This window comes from Ostrea edulis, chromosome 6 (assembly GCF_947568905.1).
Source record: "Ostrea edulis chromosome 6, xbOstEdul1.1, whole genome shotgun sequence".
NCBI lineage: Eukaryota > Metazoa > Mollusca > Bivalvia > Ostreida > Ostreidae > Ostrea > Ostrea edulis.
Window position 1 is genome coordinate 54468538 of NC_079169.1, and position 15884 is coordinate 54484421.

The following is a 15884-nucleotide window of genomic DNA, read 5'->3' on the forward strand; positions in this document are numbered from 1 at the left end:
GTTTTCTGAATGGAAAACCCCCTGAATTTATGAAAATTTTCATTGATTTTTGCATTATTTGGCAATTTTATGCCAACTTCACGCTCCTGTCATACAACACAAAGCAATTTTGGATCAAATTAAATGTAGTTTGGAGTTGCTTATATATTCCTTATTTGAATGCCAGATTTTGGGACTCCTACTGAAATCATCTATTTTCTGGGCCAGATGACTATAGAAACCGTCCCTACTTCTTTGTGTCTTGATCACTAAAAATTCCACTTGTACAGCACTTTGTATTATTAAATCCCCTTCCCTATAGTACACTGTGTACAGTAGATCTTTTCATTGGGGTTGTATATATAAGGACTGTGACAATAACATCCGCATATACATGCATGTATTCACAAATTTGATTTTTCACGAAAAATCTTATTTTCCGAATTTTGCTAAATTCATGGCCATGGGATTCCACAAGAATTTTCTTTTGATCAATAAATGTGAAAAAAATTATTCTTCTTTATAACCAATACCAAGTAAGCATTGTTTTAATCTATGCAGATTTTGTAGATTAACGTTTAGATTTGGTTACCATTTATATATATCTATCTATCTAACAATGCAATATGCTTAATCCAGTAATTTTACTTTGATACAAAATTGTCTACATACAAAACTTTAGATGTCTGAAAATTTGATTATAATGGTAATTCATAGAGAAACGAGTCAAACCCTGTTCGTAGACATATTACATTTGGCTGTGTATTCTATTTAGCGCCTTTCGTAGAAAGCAGCTACCGCTAAATCAATGTCTTGTGTATAAATAACACATTTAAAAAGCACTAAATCAAATCTATGCTAATTAACTTGTTAAAAAATCAATTTCCATCAAATATTGTACACACTAAATATAACAAATATACTATTACAGTATGCTGATCCTTAACTTTTAAAAACGTGACAAAGTTACAGAGTTCCAAGAGTGTAGCTTGATACTACATATTCCTTGTTACATACTTACAATTACTGAATTAATTCACTCGAGACTAAAAGTCATGAGTGTTAAAGTTCAGAGGACTTGAAAGCCTATGAATTAATGATGTGTGCAAATAAAAGCGAGACGTTTGATCTCATGAAAGAGACTTCTTGCAATTAATTAAATAAAATTATAATGTACTCATGCATTTCCATTGTTTTTGCATTTGATATCTTTGCATCTTAGCCATTTCCTCATGAATGCACTACAGATGCACATATGAATCTTGAAATCACCTCTCTTCTATATGCAGACGATCTTGTACTGCTTTCAGAAAACCAAAATGGACTACAAAACAAACTAAACTTACTTGAAAAATATTGCAACGATTGGTGCTTAGATATTAATACCAATAAGACAAAAGTAGTCATTTTTAATAAAATTGGACACCTAATTAAAGAAAATTTTGTGTTTGGTAACATATGTATTGAATGTACTAACAAATATAAATATCTAGGAGTAATATTATCCTCCTGTGGTTCATTCAAGGAAGCAAAATCTGATCTATATAATAAAGCTCTTAAGGCCTCATTCAAACTTTATAAAGACATCAAATCTATCGATCCACCAATTAAAAAATTTTTGCATCTTTTTGACCATATGGTAAAACCCATCGCCTTGTATGGCTGCGAGATATGGGGAACACTTTCAACACGCATGCTGGAAAAAGACAGAGATTTATATGATATCTTTAAAAATTGGGAGGTAGAAAACCTGAATATTAAGTTTTGTAAACATCTACTGGGTGCCAGTATAAGAAGTACTAATATTGCAATAATCTCTGAATTGGGTAGATATCCTATGTTCTGCTCTATAATCCAAAGTATTTTACTATATTGGCATAGACTTGAGAATTGCCCAGAATCATCCCTGTTATACAGTGCTTATAGAGAGAATATCAACCTGAATTCATATAATATAAATTGTTGGTACAAAAACATTAATTATTTTAAGGAAAAATGGGCGTTTTGGTACCCAATTGTAAAAATCTCAAATTCTCATTTTTCAAAAAACAAATGAAGAATCAGGTACGGAAACAATTTTTACTTTACTGGTCAAAACGACGTGAAGAGGGTCAGAAATCAGGAAAACTCACAACATATTTTTCGTATAAAGAAAACTTTACTATAGAAAGTTATATATTTTTAGAATCCCTAGAATTAAGAAAAACTCTATGTAGATTTAGAATTAGTGCACATGACCTTCGAATTGAAAGAGGAAGATATGAATTTACAAAAACCAATTCTGGCCAGAAGATTTTTTTAGAAAGAAACAAAAGAATACGTGAATTATGTAACCTTAATTGTGTTGAAGATGAATTTCATTTCCTTACTGATTGTCCATTCTATGTTGAAGAGAGGAATATGTTTTTTAATGGTATATACAAGCTCAACAAAAATTTTATCTATCTAACAAATAAGGGCAAATTTACTTGGTTGATGATTAACGAAGACAAACCAGTAATTGTCAAATTGAGTGAATATTTAGTGCAAACTTTCAGAAAAAGAAGTGATGCTTTAAAACTGCAAAAATCATTATAGTTTATTATTCATATATTGGTATAATACTGATACTGTCCATTTACTTGTATATATACATGATTAGCAATTCATATATGTATGTACTTGTTTCCCCAACATGCTGCATCCACACGCAGTTTGCAGTCTCTGTAACCCGTAGTTAATGTTGTAAACTTTCTTTCTTTTTTGAATTTCCTTCTTTATAAACTGTCTTACTGTTATGCCCTCTGGGCCCAAAATTGGAATAAACTTATCTTATCTTATCTATAGTACATCTATTTTAACTGCAAGGAATTCTGACAGAAATGAAAGTAGAAATTGAAAATGTAAAAAATAAATAAATTTCATTTTTGAAAATACATAAAGGTATATGAACTACAACACTTCACACCAGGATACTTTTTATGAATTAAGTGCTAATACGCTTCATGAAGTATGCCAGCATAACGCATTGCAGTTCATACATGTACCGGGTTCATGTATTTTTAAAGATAAAATTTATCTAAAGGAATATACAATGTGCATCATAACTGGACAACAGTTACAGTTCCACTGATATAGCTGTGCTCTGGGAATAGCACACAAGTTTCGTGTTGAGCAATTAATCATAGTAAAATATAAAAAGCACTTTAGATCAGGAATAATCTTATCCCTGTCACCAAAGAAAAGCAGCATGGGATATTGTTAGGTAATACACGTAGCGTGGGAAGACGGCACACAGACAATATCTACAATCACTACAGCAGAAAAAAGAAACATTTGAAAATGTCAAACTCTCCAGAGAAAATGCGAAACCTTTTTAAGAAGGTAATTATAAAGCCATTACATCTAATTTGGCAATAAAGGAATTTCCTGCAGCCTCCTATGATTGAGGGCAAAATGTTTGTTGTGATGGCCTCCGTAGTTCAGTGTCTTTATGCAAGAGAAACAGAAAGTGTAGTTATTTTGTACTTTATTACTAGACAAACAAATAAAATTCACAGTGTATAAACTAGATGACATCAAATTCCTAAAAGAACCGACTTCTCAGTCCATAAACCATGAGTACAAGCTAGGATTAAATGAGTCTGAGATTTTGGTGCTCAGAGGAAACCAAACCAAAATTACGCTCTTTGTTGGAGAATGTCCAAATTTGTCATATGCTGTGCACCCTTTTCACACACAGATTGTATCAATTAGCAAAATTAGAAATCTTACTAAAATACATTTTAAATAGTTAAGGCAAAGAAATTAAAAAGGTTAATATGTATAAAAAAGGGAAGAAACAATATGCTCATGAAAGACTTTGTTCTGGTCATGACCAGTTCAGTCCAGTTGTGACAAAATTGACTGGATTTTTTTTTTAAACCTTTCCATAGGGATGGTGTACAGGTATTGAGAAGTTCTTTGCAAGTTGAAGTTGGAAGGGGGGGGGGGGGTACACAGAGTATCTGAGTATTCTAGGCATATTGTGTACTACTGAATATCAGTCTTGAGAATTACACCAGTACAATGTCCTACACAATAACTGAGATCTTTTTTATATACTAAGAACAGAAATTACAATGCATTAGTTTTACATTGGTTGTCCACTCATTGCAAGTTTTACTAAAATTCTGAGCTGACAGAATGAATTTCTCAAAGTAACAAAATTATCAAGGCCTACTATAATTTATCATCAAAGAATATCTGCTTTTATGACCTTGACCTTTGACCAAGTGTTCCTAAATCTATAGAATCTTCTAACTTCACCAACCCTTATTCCAAATACAAAAATCTGTTGTTATACAATCCCAAGGTGAAAGTCATTTTTGGGACCTTGAAGTTTTACATTAGAATGTCTATGATTGTCTCTGCTGAAAATTATACGAGCTATTGTGTCACACAATCCCAAAGTCAATATATTGCTGTGACCTCTGACCTTAAAAGTTATAGGTGTCATCTGTTGACTATTGTCCACTAAATAATTTTAAAATAGTTCAATGTATTAAAAAAAAAAAAAAAAAAAAAAAAAAACAACCACAGGACTTGCTGTGTAACTTAAAAGTGTCAATAGACAGATAGATTGAAGGAAGGATGGAGAGAAGGATGGACAATTAGTGGTACATGTCTCACTACTACTTATAATACGTCACTTATAGTGTTACACCGATTAATAAATTAAAAAATGGTGCAGACATACGAAATATGTTCAAAGTCACACAAAATACAATTTCCATCATCATTATACAGAATTTATATCACAAATGCTTGTTGAAAAGATTGAATATATATATATTATACAAAATAACAATGAGAAATGGGAAAATGTGATATTTTTTTTGGGAATGGCTACCCATTAAAACAACATGAAAACTCAACATGACCAACATTGCTTGTACAACAATGGAGAAGTTTAACAACATGTACCAATTATTAGAACACAACAGCAAGAAATTACCCTGCCACCTAAACCAAGTAACTACATGTCAAAAACCATGTAACTAAATGTAGCAAATCTTTTGCTAGACTTTTCTTTTTGCAAGAATTAAGAATTGTCGAGTACCAGGTATACAAATGCCTGTAAGAAATATTTGTGACAGAAAACATAAAGTGTGCCAAAAAAAAAAATATTGTGAGTTGATATTCTCATAAAAGTACATGAAAATAGTACGCATATAGTAAAAACTGGATCTACAGTAGACTTTTCTTGATTTGAAAAATAATACTTAAAAATATCTTTCTTTTTTCAATTTTCAAGCTTAATTATGGAAAATCTTCCTGCTCTCTCAACAGGTTAGACAGGTTTCTCTTCAACCGAATCACGAAATGTCAGAAAAATGAAACAAGAAATTGATTCCAATGACATTTTTTGGCAGGGTGTGAATATCATAAAGAGTTGCATTTTGTTAATTTACATGGAATCAAACCAAGTGAAAACAAAAACAATTTGATGGTGCACTATAATTTTTGTCAAGTGAAAAACCAGCAACATCAAAAATATTCAAGCAAGAAAATCATTAACAAGAAAAAAAAATTGTGTCAGCAATTTAAAACAAAAATAAGAAAACTGTCAACAATTGAAAGCATTAACATTGAATTTTTGACAAATACCCTTATTTTGCCATATATACAGTGAAAAATAACTCACATTCTACAAAATGAAAACAAAGGCTTTTTACTAATGTTCCTGCTACACTGTGGTCCTAAGGTAAACAAGATAATGTTGAAATGTTGGGTAATATACTCAAACAGGAATGTTCTAGTGTTGTAGGACCGGGGGTCAGGACAGTGGGGTGGAGGATTAATACAATAAGTTAAGGTATTAAGGGCAGGCATAATTACTATTGATATCAGGGGTATATTCATAGTGTTGGCACAGAACAGAAGGAGGTCTTTATCCAGATACAGTCAAACCTGTTTAAACCAGACTCAGTCCATACAAGATGATTTATTCAGTATAGGTATAATATCTAATATTCAAAATATAGATTCAAAGTTTTTTGTAATGGAATTTAGCATTCAAAAGTTTGGTGCTATAAATTTGGATTGCACCACATTCTGAACTGTGCAACATCTGGGTTACATCATAGTTATACACCAAAACAGGCAGTTTATGAAGGAAGGATTTTGACATAAAGGACATTTGTACAAGACTCTTCAGACAATGTAATGAAAAATTGCAATCCACAAAAAAAAAAAAAAAAAAAAAAAAAAAAAAAAAGGAAGAGGAAATAGATTAGAACATTAGTCCAGCAGACATGCTTTATAACTCTTAGTTTCAATAAAGGTTCTCCTGCATCAAATTGAGAACATTTTTGTACATTTCTTCTTTTTGTATAATGGGGGGGGGGGGGGAGAGAGAGAAAACACATTGGACTAGCTGATTGGTGCACTTGCTAGTGGCCAGATACAATGTAGGTCAGAAGGTGCAACATGCACTGACTGGAGAGTAATGGGTCTCAAATTCAAATCCCAATGTGTTCTGTTGCATTTTCCCCTATCAACTCATATTTGGCTCCATGAAAAGAATGTAGCACTATTTCTGTCCCTGTCATATAAACCAGCTGTCACTCAAGTTCCATTTACCCCCCCCCCCCCCTGCATGTGTAGTACAATGACAACACCATGTCTACCTCTGAACAGCATAATGCATACAATTGATCGACTATCAATAATTGTCTCACTGTATGGGGGAATGGATTCAGTATGACAAATTAGCCTGGTTCTTTCATTGTCAGAATTCTTTCTGGCATGAACCTGACATATCTCCACATTCATTTACACATCCTGTTTGGAATTATCTTTGTGTATCTAAACATTGTGTATTCAAAAAATTTCTTTTCAATACATCTTTGGGATAAACTTCCTTAAGATGTGAGGTATATTTGTCATCATCTTTGTAAATTTTTAAACATAAAGTGAAGAAACTCATTTTCAGCAACCATTATGATTTTTAACACTTTCCACTTGGAAAGTTAGTTGCATGTGCTGTACTCTATACTGACTTATAGACGTGATCTGAGATTTTTCTCTGTTTGTATGGTTTGTCAGAGACAAAGTTGTTCTATATTTCTTGAAACTAAGAGTTATCCAACTTGACTGATGAACAATATCAAATGTGGAGGATTATATTAGTTCAAGTCAATGATTAACTGTTAGCATAAAATGCCACAGTATAGATTTAGTTAGATATCTGAATTCATAGCACCAGGTCATATTCAAGATATTGGACACAAAAAATCTCCTTATTTATACTGAATTTAAGTTCATTTACAATGAATTTTCACTATATATAGATGCAAGAAATATATATGTTTCATTAAAGATGCAACAAACACTCAAAAATACATAAGAAATGTTTTCCTATATGTACATTTTCTGTTTGGATTGTGTGTAGTGGAATTGATGAATTTCAGGGCTTTGTGAACAAATTATCAAAAGGGTATTATGAAGGGGGATGAAGTCTGTTTTTTGATGGCTGGACTGGTTTGTTTGTAGTATGTCTTGAAATCACTGCCTAAGCTATGGCTTACATCTGGAGTGCCTGTCAAAAACAACACCTAGTCAAACAACAGAGAAAATTCTGGTTAATTCATAGTGATATTTTAGACTCCAAAAACACACACACACTTGAAAACAATGGTTTAGAATTCTGTACACAAAGCTCAAGCCATAAACAGTTTGAAAATAAAACTATTATAAGCAAAAAAGGCAAATCAATACATTGTATACAAAAGCAATGGTGTTTGTTATGTAGTGCAACAAAAAGTGTCTGATATATATAGATAAAAATAAACACTTCAATCAAGACAGTTTAATTGATAACAGTCTCCAAAAGCTCACAGTTTCTCTCAACAAAAAACTGCTTTCAATAAATTGGCAGTGTGTTAAAGCTGCTTCCAGTATAGTTTGTGTTGACAGGACTATGCACACATCTATTAAAATCTGACACTGCCAAGGGCTAGCTGACTCATTATCATACAAGAAGTAAAAACAGATCTAGAGGGTGCTCTTCTTCAAGCAACACTAAAATTAAAAGCAGCCAATGCAAAGTTTGTATAGATCAGCATTAGCCAATCCCCTTGCTTGTAAGAAATGTTAAATCAGCCAATTACAATAAAGCTTGCTGTAGAAGATCTCTGATTGGCCAGCTGCCTCAGTGTGGCTGGGCTTTTCCTTTGTTACCTACCAAGTTAAAAATACTGCTGCAGTTGTTTGTGTTAACTAATGTTAGTGTGTTAATGCCATCAGAAAGGCTAAAACAACAGCAATATGGACAAGACACCAAGCTCTCCACAAGACACAGCACATAATTTAAACTCAGTGTAATTGGCTAGTGATATACCATGGATTTATTATTTTCATGGTGATTCTGTTTTCATGGATTTCTAAGTTATAGTTAATTTGCTGGAAAATTTACAGCTCCAATGATTTTTGTTTGCTATCCTGTATACCAGGATATTTTTCACCCTGTTTTATTTTTGCCTATTTGAAATTATCCTGAATGGATGAATTCACAACTGGGACAAAATTGTTTTTCAATGCATCTGGGTGAAAATAACATAAATTTTCAGTATGCATTCGTTAAAAGTTACCAAAAGAGATTCCTGTAATGACCAAGTCTTATGAATTGAATTAGTCACCATGAATTTATATAGAAAAATTAGCCACCCATGAAAATCGCTCAACTCTAAAAATAATAATTCCTAATATATCACCAAACTGTAAAATTTGTCTGTAAAAAGATGAGACATTAGGATAAATGTATTTGTAACCCTGACAAAAACATAATCTAGGAGCTTCAATTTAGAAACGGATATATATTTTGTAATTTTCTCCTGAAAAGGAAGTGATTACAATCGTTCACAAGAAAGCACAACAGCTACATTATACATTTGACAGGAATCTCCCATTCTGTTAAGATTCTTGTGTCCCCAGCAAGAGTTTGAATGACTTGTTGATGAAGAGTAGGCATGTAAGTGGTCATGCAAGCTAATGTCTGATGACAGCCCAATAAGAATGTGGATTTCTTATCAGAAGTATACATGGGTTTAACCAGAAGATACTGAAAAGCATGGACATTTTACATTTACAATATCCCACCCATGATTCATTTCTGTGAAGGCTGACAGACTGAAGCAATCCCTCTACAGCTTTGAACCTAGGAGACGTCACTTTATGTGTGTTTTTGTGATCAGTGGCTTCAACACTGTGTTTGTCTTTATTGATGGTAGCGGTTTGGGCTGGTTGTGTAGCCGTGGTTCCGTTATAGGTGATGTGTGAGAAACGGGAAGGTGATTCTGTTATGTATGTTTTAGTGTGATTGAGACAGGTGTGGTTTTCTTTTGTGTGACTATATGAATGAGACAGTTCTTTGTGCATCTGTGTAAGTGAAATAATGAGTGAGATAGTTGTTTGTGGTTCCTGGTTTGTATATTTGTTTGTGTGAGTGAGATAGTCATTTGTGGTTCCTGGTTTGTATGTTTGTGTGAGTGAGATAGTTGTTTGTGGTTCCTGGTTTGTATGTTTGTTTCTGTGAGTGAGATAGTTGTTTGTGGTTCCTGGTTTGTATGTTTGTTTCTGTGAGTGAGATAGTTATTTGTGGTACCTAGTTTGTACATTTGTTTGTGTGAGTAGATAAGTGTGTGATTATAATCATTAAGTGAAATAGGTGTGTGATTATAATCATTAAGTGAAATAGGTGTGTGAGTATAATCACGAGTGAGATAGGTGTGTAGGTATAATCGTGAGTGAAATAGGTGTGCGAGTATAATCCCGAGTGAGATAGGTGTGCGAGTATAATCGTGAGTGAAATAGGTGTGTAGGTATAATCATGAGTGAGATAGGTGTCTGAGTATAATCGTGAGTGAGATAGGTGTGTAGGAATAATCATGAGTGAGATAGGTATGTGAGTATAATCATGAGTGAGATAGGTGTGTAGGAATAATCATGAGTGAGATAGGTATGTGAGTATAATGGTGAGCTAGGTATGAGAGTATAATCATGAGTGAGATAGCTGTGTAGGTATAATTGTGAACGAGATAGATGTGTAGGTATAATCACGAGTGAGATAGGTGTGTGAGTATAATCACGAGTGAGATAGGTGTGTGGGTATAATCACGAGTGAGATAGGTGTCTGAGTATAATCATGAGTGAGATAGGTGTGTAGGTATAATCATGAGTGAGATAGGTGTCTGAGTATAATCGTGAGTGAGATAGGTGTGTAGGAATAATCATGAGTGAGATAGGTATGTGAGTATAATCATGAGTGAGATAGGTGTGTAGGAATAATCATAAGTGAGATAGGTATGTGAGTATAATGGTGAGATAGGTATGAGAGTATAATCGTGAGTGAGATAGCTGTGTAGGTATAATCGTGAGTGAGATAGGTGTGTAGGAATAATCATGAGTGAGATAGGTATGTGAGTATAATCATGAGTGAGATAGGTGTAGATATAATCATGAGTGAGATAGGTGTCTGAGTATAATCATGAGTGAGATAGGTGTCTGAGTATAATCATGAGTGAGATAGCTGTGTAGGTATAATCGCGAGTGAGATAGGTGTCTGAGTATAATGGTGAGTTTGGTGTGTACATATAATTGTTAGTGAGATTGATGTGTATAGGTTCATAATGTACATATAATTGTGAGTAAGATAGGTGCTCATAGAATTGTGAGTGAGATAGATAACGTGGCTGCTTTTTGTGGGGTTCTGTATCACAGTTTTACAACTGATGGAGAGGTGCTCACCTGAGGAGGCGGGGCTTGTTGTCTTGGAGGTGCTGGAACTGCTGTCCCCTTTAGTGGAGTTAGAGTGGTGGCCTGAACACTGAGGGTGGAGACCACAGGTGGGCTTGGTGACCTTGGGAAGGTCAGCGGCACACTTTAGTAGACTGTAAACCGGGTCAATCTCCCCCGCTGAATAATTGAAACAAAACATTCAATTATATACAGTATCATAAAACATAAAATGCATTCGCTACGGCCTAGTGAGTCTGATTTGTTTTACATTCATAAAACATAAAATGCATTCGCTACGGCCTAGTGAGTCTGATTTGTTTAACATTCATAAAACTTAAAATGCATTTGCTACGGCCTAGTGAGTCTGATTTGTTTTACATTCATAAAACATAAAATGCATTCGCTACGGCCTAGTGAGTCTGATTTGTTTAACATTCATAAAACTTAAAATGCATTTGCTACGGCCTAGTGAGTCTGATTTGTTTTACATTCATAAAACATAAAATGCATTCACTACGGCCTAGTGAGTCCGATTTGTTTACATTCATAAAACATGAAATGCATTCACTACGGCCTAGTGAGTCTGATTTGTTTTACATTCATAAAACATAAAATGCATTCGCTATGGCCTAGTGAGTACGATTTGTTTTACATTCATAAAACATAAAATGCATTCACTGCTGCCTATAGTGAGTCTGATTTGTTTTACATTCATAAAACATAAAATGTATTCACTACGGCCTAGTGAGTCCGATTTGTTTACATTCATAAAACATGAAATGCATTCACTACGGCCTAGTGAGTCTGATTTGTTTTACATTCATAAAACATAAAATGTATTCGCTATGGCCTAGCGAGTCTGATTTGTTTTACATTCATAAAACATAAAATGCATTCACTACGGCCTAGTGAGTCCGATTTGTTTACATTCATAAAACATGAAATGCATTCACTACGGCCTAGAGAGTCTGATTTGTTTTACATTCATAAAACATAAAATGTATTCGCTATGGCCTAGCGAGTCTGATTTGTTTTACATTCATAAAACATAAAATGCATTCACTACAGCCTAGCGAGTCTGATTTGTTTTACATTCATAAAACATGAAATGCATTCACTGCTGCCTATAGTGAGTCTGATTTGTTTTACATTCTGACTTTTATCTTGAAAACTCCATGCTCAATCCTCAATATATAGGGAATTAAGGGCTAATTCTGGGCTCATTATCCCCAATACATGTCAGGAAGGGCTAATTCTGGGCTCATTATCCCCAATACATGTCAGGAATACATGTCAGGAAGGGCTAATTCTGGGCTAATTATCCCCAATACATGTCAGGAAGGGCTAATTCTGGGCTAATTATCCCCAATACATGTCAGGAAGGGCTAATTCTGGCCTCATTATCCCCAATACCTGTCTAATAAGGCTATACATTGACATTGCTATATATTTGAGAAGTACAGTAAAAGCACTAATGGTATGGGTCTGATCTTTTCGTTTATTGTGGTAATATACCCACAAATTTATATCCTCCACAACGTGAATCACTCAATAATACCTGTGTTCTGCAGGGTTTAAAATGTCTGTCATTGTATTACTTTCTTGGAAGTATAATTGAAAGAAAATGGTGGGAAATTCATGTATCTGTGATGTCATATACATGAAAAATTCATGATTTATTAATAAATTGATATTTAATGTTATATAATTTACAACAACCTATGCAAACACTTCTGTAATCTAAATGTTTTAAATCATGGTCAGAATTACAGAGCAAAATATTAGATTATTCATAGATGTTAAGACATACATATAATATTCTTTGTATGTATGTGGACTGATTTCCCCAAGATAAACACCTGAGCATAATTCTTACAAAGCAAAACACTGTGCTCTATCTATGAACAATCAATAGTTCCAATAAATGTGTTTATTGCACACATCCCTCCAAAGTTTGCCCACCATGAAGTACCAATGATTCAACAGGACAGGTGCTGAGCTCCTCCAACATCTGGAAACTAAGCTACCGGCCCTTTTAATATTTACCAGTTAAACAGGCTGTATCTCAACACTTGCAACAAGCTATCATACTGTATTAACATCAAATGATATGTTTTTATAATCTTCATATAGACTAAATGATATACTGTTTATTTTTCAAACAAGTTATCTTTAATTTCCGTTTTATCAGAATGATTAAACTTTGCCTGTGGCATATAATGTTTATTCAATTATTGGTCTTCATATGAGTGAAATATTCTCGCATTGAGATGCAAAGCACAAAAAAAAACACTATCAAACAGTTAATGGAAATATAAAATAAATATTTCTTTGGAACAGAAAATTAATGACATAACTAGCAAGTTATGTAACATGTGTCATGCGATTGACATGGCAACAGATAGCAATTGGGAGGAGATGGTGAGCTTGGGTCCCATTAGTGGAGAGTTTTCTGCCAAGAAAACACTAAAAACATCACAATAAATACACGATACACTTGCTTCACTTATGTAAACCAAATGTTTTTCAACAGGTCAACAATTAATTTCTTGATATGAACAAGTATTGTAGGTAGAAAGGCAATTGTAGTGAAGAAGGTCTATTATTTTTGTGTGTATGTTTTCTATGAATAGCAAACAATGCATAACAAAACAAGAGACAAGGTCTGAAGAAATTAAGCTACACATTACAGAATCTGTGCCAACAACTCCAAGGGGAATCCTGCGGAGAAAGAGCGCATTTAAATGATTTTTCCATTGCCATTGTGCGTCATCACTGCCTACAAAGAGTCCGCACATAAATGCAAGAGTACACAATAAAACACTCTTCATGAGGAAAAAACATTCAAATCTACACTGTGATTATAAAAGTATCAAAAACTTGAATCATACTAAATGACCTTGATGGTGTCCCAGAATGCAGTATTACAGTTTCTTCAGCCGCTAGCCAATTCTAAAGAGGCAAACTGTCTACTTTAATTCAAGTGTGATGAGGAGAAAAGTTTTCGCTCACAATTTTCTCAGATAATATATGGGAACCCAAAATATAATTCAAGTGTGAAGCAAGTGCTTAAAGGTCAAATGAAGATCAAAAAGCCTTGGGATATCTCTCTGGTCATGCAATAATATAACTTGTTTAGAAGGAACTTGTTTATACAGAAATCTTGGTTACAGAGAAAAATTTGAATATCCCCTGCCATATCCTTTATAAATCTTTGCAAACAAGAGGGATTATTCAATCTGAAATATCAATTTCACAATTATTATTTTTTAGAAACAACTTCCACTTGTTTTAAAAGTGAGAAAAAGAGAGATGGGCAATGTTTTTCTAATTCATTATTTGAAATGTATATTTCCCTTCAAGAATATTTCACTTGAACAATTAATTCATGATATGTGGAATTTTCAAATATTGATAAGGACTGAAGGTAATGTTTAAGTATATATCTGATAATAAAAGGCAGTTATATGGCAATGAGAATACACAAAGTTCAATGTTGCTCTTGTTCAATGTTGGCTTTACTTCTTCATATTCCCCATGGTGTATTTAAAAGTATACATAGAATTATTTTATTGATTGTGTTTTGGAAAAAAAAATTATATAGACACATTTTCTCATAAAATCAGAAAACATAAATTTTCATATATTATATCCACTATATTTTAGTCTAAACCAAAAAATCTGAAAAGGTGCTGAAAAAGCAGTCTAGGGTATCCATTCCTGCAGTCTGCATGCATTTCAGACAGAAAGTAAATATCAAGGAATGTTTATAGCAGGATCTTGATGTAATGTCAATCAGATTTCACTGATTTTCAGGGGAGGTAACTATTCCATAACAATGACAGAAACCGGGCCCCCATTTGAATTCGACGTATTGGTATTGAAGGTCTACTTAATATGCTAAGATTTTACCAAGTATGAGGAAAAATTCATCAACAAATATTCTTTGCATGCCCTAATGTCCTGCCTATATCTTTAATAATGTGAAATTCCATCCTATATTCTATCTGAGATAGTCGGAAATAAAATGAGAATTAATGTTCCCAATACACAGGATGCTTTCTATTTTGGCATCACAAAGTTGATGGGTTTTTTTACAATCTCTGTGAAAACGGTCAAAAATGTTGATTTCTGAGGAAGTTTATGTTTAAAATTAACGAGAACTATTCTCAGGTATTTGCAATATCAAAATAAAAAGTTAAACAATATGATCTCAACTTAACCACACCTTCTAAAATGTAGAAAAATATTGATTTTCAGCCCAATGAAAGAAAATGGTGGGGAAATACACAAGTTTGTGTAAAAAGTGAATTAAGGATTCCTTGCTTAGATAATAGATGGATTTATTTGGAAGTGTCAGGTGATTCAACAATAGGGGATAAGTGCAATTATCCTAAAGCCTGGGGATTATCACCGGTATGGCATGTAAAGTGAACAAGGCATCCCCTTCAATTAAAAGAAAGTTCTTAAGTTTACATTAATTCTATGTGGTGCTTTGGCGAGATTTAGAAATTAAGGTATGAACAAAGTGCTATGACTATAAAAATCTGTGCTGGAAATATCGTATATACTCACCTATAAGTCGGATTTTTAGAGTTAAATTTTGATCCAATACTCTATGTCCGACTTATATGAGTGTCCTAAGAAGATTAGTATTTTTCTGGATGGTGTATTTTTTAAACAACAAAATCATGGACGAAATAAACAAAATAGTAACTGTTTAATTTGTTGAGAATCAAAAGTGAAATATCGATGTCATATCCCAAAATATCATTGAAACACAGATAAATACATAAGAGTATTGATATGAAATTGATTTCTTGGGAAAGAAAATATCAAATGTCGGTGCATTTCTCAGCATATTATTTGAAACACAGGTAAAAACATTAAAGCATTGATTTGAAATTGTCAACTGATTCTTGAAAAAAAGTTTGACCGACTTAAAAATGGGTCAATGCCACTCAATGGCAATTCCCTCCAAAATAACCTAAACCTATACAACTGACTTATAGGCGAACTGACTTATTAGGCGAGTATTTACGGTACTTAGAATGCTGAGTCAGTAAATTCGAGCGACTCCCTATAATAGATAATTCTAATCATTTGTTGTACACATTGTGGCCATAATATTCTATTAAATTGTGACA

At 33.4% G+C, this 15884-nt stretch overlaps 1 protein-coding gene across 3 annotated transcripts in view; it reads right to left on the minus strand.

Annotated features, from left to right (window-relative positions):
• Positions 1 to 15884, minus strand: part of LOC125683546 (nostrin-like) — a 149480-nt gene that overhangs the window by 17163 nt on the left and 116433 nt on the right. For all 3 annotated transcript variants that reach the window (XM_056140062.1, XM_048924814.2, XM_056140063.1), the window contains one exon: positions 10747 to 10914. In XM_056140062.1, coding sequence (XP_055996037.1) covers positions 10747 to 10914 — 168 coding nt within the window. The remainder of the gene's footprint in view (positions 1 to 10746; positions 10915 to 15884) is intronic.